At 47.9% G+C, this 4,100-nt stretch overlaps 1 protein-coding gene across 1 annotated transcript; it reads left to right on the top strand.

The window, feature by feature from the left end:
• Window positions 1-3,400: 3,400 nt before the first annotated feature.
• Window positions 3,401-3,964, top strand: LOC102486065 (immunoglobulin lambda variable 5-45; the record flags this gene model as incomplete). Its single annotated transcript, XM_014590612.2, has 2 exons — window positions 3,401-3,482; window positions 3,603-3,964. Coding segments are annotated over exons 1-2 (435 nt in total), but the record flags the coding sequence as incomplete, so codon positions are not given.
• Window positions 3,965-4,100: the final 136 nt, after the last annotated feature.

Below are 4,100 nucleotides of genomic sequence, written 5' to 3'. Positions count from 1 at the left end.
GGACAGAGTCCATGAAAGGCCAGGTCAGGACAGGGACAGAGGACCACAGGGGCTGACTCAAGGAAGCCCACAAGTATTTGGGGCACAGGTATTTTCATCCTAATGACTCCTGAGCACCTGCCCTGGGCCAAGTTCAGGATACAGACTGGGTAGAGAGACAAAAGAGAGAGGGTGTGTCATTGTCACAGGAGAGAGAGAGTCAGTATGTCAACAGATGTAAAACACGTCAGTGTGTGACAAGAGGTGACAGTAGCAAGAAAATCATCAAATTTATGGGGCTGGCAGGTGGTGTGGTGGTTAAAGGCGCTGGACACTCCCACATGGCCAACCATGGTTTGAGTCCTGGACCTGGTGGCTTGCTTTCTCCCTTTCTTTCTCTCTCTCTCTCTCTCTCTGTTTCTCTCTGATCAAATAAAAACATATGAATAAATAAATGAGATTTTTTTTAAAAAAAGGAAAACATCAAATTAATAGAAGGGACAGGAAATCAGGATTTCTAGGGGCAGAGTAGAAAGTGAGGGTGCAGACCCACAGCACTGGTAGGACAGGGACAGTGGCCAGACCACGGGGGCACCGTAGAGGAGCCGAGGAGTTTGAGTTCTGTGCACACTGCAGTGAGGAATTCGTGGAGGATTCTAGGTCGGGGTTGATCTGTCAGATCAGGTAAGGACGGTCTCTGAGGGCTTAGACACAGGGTGTCTGTGGGAAGCAGGGACCTCAGCCATAGGTCATTTACTCTAAGTCATGGGAGTCTAGAGCATTGGAGTCACTCGCACACTCAGAGCTGATTCCACACAGGGCGTGCAGAGACCGATGATGGTCACATGTGCTGGCCCAGATGTCCACGTCAGCTCCTCCGAAGCCGAAATGGTGAGTAAGAAAATATAGGGGAGAGAGACGATGTTCCCAGTGCAGACAAACGTGTGACAGCTAAGACACGATCCTGACCAAAAATGTGAAACACACAGTTGCAGAAAGTGACAAGAGTGAGAGGTAAAACTTCCTACACAAAGTAAAGGAGTGGGTCTTTATCCCAGCAAACGCTAATCCTAACAAAAATATCAGTTTTTCACTAAATACTTATTGTATTGGTCTGTTACCAAAATGATTTTTAAAGGCCATGAGAGCTGAGATCTAGTGATTTCAGAGATAAGACCATGAAGAGGTTCTGCTGAGGATTTACTCTGGGAGAGCCCCTGTATCCTCTCTGTCTCTCCCTGTCTCTCTGTCTCTGTCCCAGCTTAATGGTAGGGACAAGTCCAGAGTTAAACGTTATCTTCCAGAATTTAAATGGAAAGATCAGATCACAACAGATGGTAACATGAGTTTGAACTGGTGAAATCGAATTTTATGACTTTTGACTAAAACATTACTAACTTTCAATGCTTTGTTTTCTAGTGTTAAGGAGCTTTGTCTTCTCTTGAGTTGTGGACGGGTCCATGTACCTGCTATTCAAACAGAAACCCTAACCTGTTTCCTGGCTTATAGTATTAAGCAAAGTTCTCTTTTTTGTTTTTTTGTTTGGAGAGGTTTTCGCTATAGGGTGCGTGCACTCGCCAGAAAGACAGAGAGAGACAGAGAGACAGAAAGTGAGAAATCACCCCCCAGGGGGGATGGCCACGCCACAATCCCTTCTCCTCCATTCCCCTCTTGGGATCTTGGGCATGCACGCACATGTGCCCGGCGTGAGTTTAAGACACTGGGTCCGGGACTCAAACTGCGGTTGGCTACATGGGAGTTCAATGACATAGCCATTAAGCTAACTGTTAATCCCAAGCAAAGTTCTCTTTACATGCTTTTTATTTTGATTTATTAAATCTAAAATTGCCTTTCTTGAAATTAAAAACTGTATTTAAAAAAATGCCTACTTAGTAGCCACAGTAAGCTATATAGCCGCAGGGATGTGCTATGTTATAGTATACTCATTCTACCCACAGAGTTTCATGCCTAAAGTCAACTTTCGTTCACAGATATGTATTTGCCAGCTGAACTTACTATTAAAAATATTTAGATTAATTAAGTTATTTTGTGAATCAATACAATGTGGGAAAAAATTAAGAAATGGAAAGCAACTGCAGATACCAGAGACAGGGTGGGAGGAGGATGGGAAATGGCAGACAGTGAGAAATATGGGGGCGAAAAAAAAAAATATATATATACACACACACACACACACACACACACACAAGAAACAAGAAATGGAAAGTTATTCGTTGATAGCAAGTATGACTAAGACACTTTACAGTGTATTCTGGCTGGAATATCACTTTTGGTACGTCGGTCTGCTGTGGTGATGTTCAGTGAAAGTATATAAAATAAATTAATTAATAAGAAAAATGAAAAAAATAAGAAGAAAGTGAGTTTTATAAATTTTTAAAGAGGTTTTTGCCTTAGGGTTATTGTGCACCTGCAGGAGAGAGAGAGAGACAGAGACAGTGAGAGGGAAAGTGAGAAATCAGCCCCACTAGGGGATGGCCATGCCACAATCCTTTCTCTTCCACTCTCCCAGGAGCTTGAGAATGTACCCATAAGCACCCAGCATGGATTTCAAGCCACTGGGTTCGGGATCTCAACCCGCGGTTGGCTATGCGGCAGTCCAGCAACATAACCACTATGCCATCTGCTGGCTCCCCTGTTTCAAAATTGTAAAAGTGTTGCAGAACTTTTTGAACGTTTGCTAAGGGCTGTATTTTGATGATAACACTGAGCCGAGTCCTGGAAGATCCTTGCTCTGTACTTCTCCCTGAGCAGCCCCTGCACGTTCTTCAACCCAGCCCTCCCGTCCCTTCTGCTGTGATGTTTGGTCAGAAACAGAAACAGAGTGTCATTTAGGTGTTTTAGCATCTTCTGTGCTGGGTGGCCTCTGGAGTACGGTTTATGTACGTGCTTGTACTTCCCAAAGACCCGGATTACTTTAGAAGTAAGGAAGTGCAGGGAGCATGCCCAGTACACCGAATCCAACTAACAGGGAGTCAAACCTGAATGTGTGAACAGAGACAGCATGTGGTGAGCTGAAGAGACCAGCTGGGCTCTCAGGTCTCTGGGCCACAAGAACCTATCTGTCTGCAACCAGCAGGGGGCGATGTGGGGCTGCCTTGTGCACCTCACACAGCTGCTCCTAGAAGACACTGGAGACGGGCCTGGAGCTGAGCTCCCTGATGAGGACCTAGAAGCTCTGTCCTCTCTAGCTGGCACGACCCCCCGAGGAAGGCCCTTATGCTGTCTGAGCAGGTGCTTCCTCCCAGGGCTGCCCAAGGGGTGGAGCCAGGGTCCCTCCCACCCGCTCTGCCCTGTGAGCTGAGCCCCAGTCCAGGGAGGCACTGGGCAGTCACTGAATGGATACACATTTGCATAAAGAGCCCCTTCTGTGGCAGAGGGCAGGAAGAAAAGGAGGCCTGGGGCAGCCCAGATGAGGGGACCAGGGGCTGTGTCCACCATGGCTTGGACTCCTCTCTTCCTTGTGTTCCTCTCTCACTGCACAGGTAGGAACAGTCCTTGGGGACACAGAACAGATTAGAGTTGTTCATTCTCTTTTTGCTGAGACCCCTTGAAATTGTCACTCCTGTCCCTTTCCCATTTTCTCTATATGTCTGTGTCTGCAGGTTCCCTGTCCCAGTCTGTGCTGACTCAGCCGCCCTCCCTCTCTGCATCTCCTGGAGCATCTGTCAGACTCACCTGCGCCCTGACCAGTGGCTTCACTGTTAGTGGCTACCACATGTCTTGGTACCAGCAGAAGCCAGGGAGCCGTCCCCGCTATCTCCTGAAGTACAAGTCAGACTCAGAGAAACCCCAGGGCTCCGGGGTCCCCAGCCGCTTCTCTGGATCCAAGGACACCTCGGCCAATGCAGGCGTTCTGCACATCTCCGGGCTGCAGCCTGAGGATGAGGGTGACTATTACTGTGCAACCTGGCACAATGCTTATCACAGTGACACAGACACAGGAGGAAGTGGGACAAAAACCTTAGTACCTGGGAACCAGCAGTTAGCGTAATGGCTATGTCGCTGGATTCCCACGTAGTCGACCGCGGTTCACGTCCTGGACCCGGTGGCTTAAAACTCACGCCGGGTGCATGTGCGTGTGTGCCCAAGATCCCAAGAGG

Source organism: Tupaia chinensis, unplaced genomic scaffold (genome assembly GCF_000334495.1).
Source record: "Tupaia chinensis unplaced genomic scaffold, TupChi_1.0 Scaffold000467_1, whole genome shotgun sequence".
Lineage (NCBI taxonomy): Eukaryota > Metazoa > Chordata > Mammalia > Scandentia > Tupaiidae > Tupaia > Tupaia belangeri.
The sequence above is the reverse complement of the archived record's forward strand: the minus strand, read 5'-3'. Positions and strand labels throughout refer to the sequence as shown.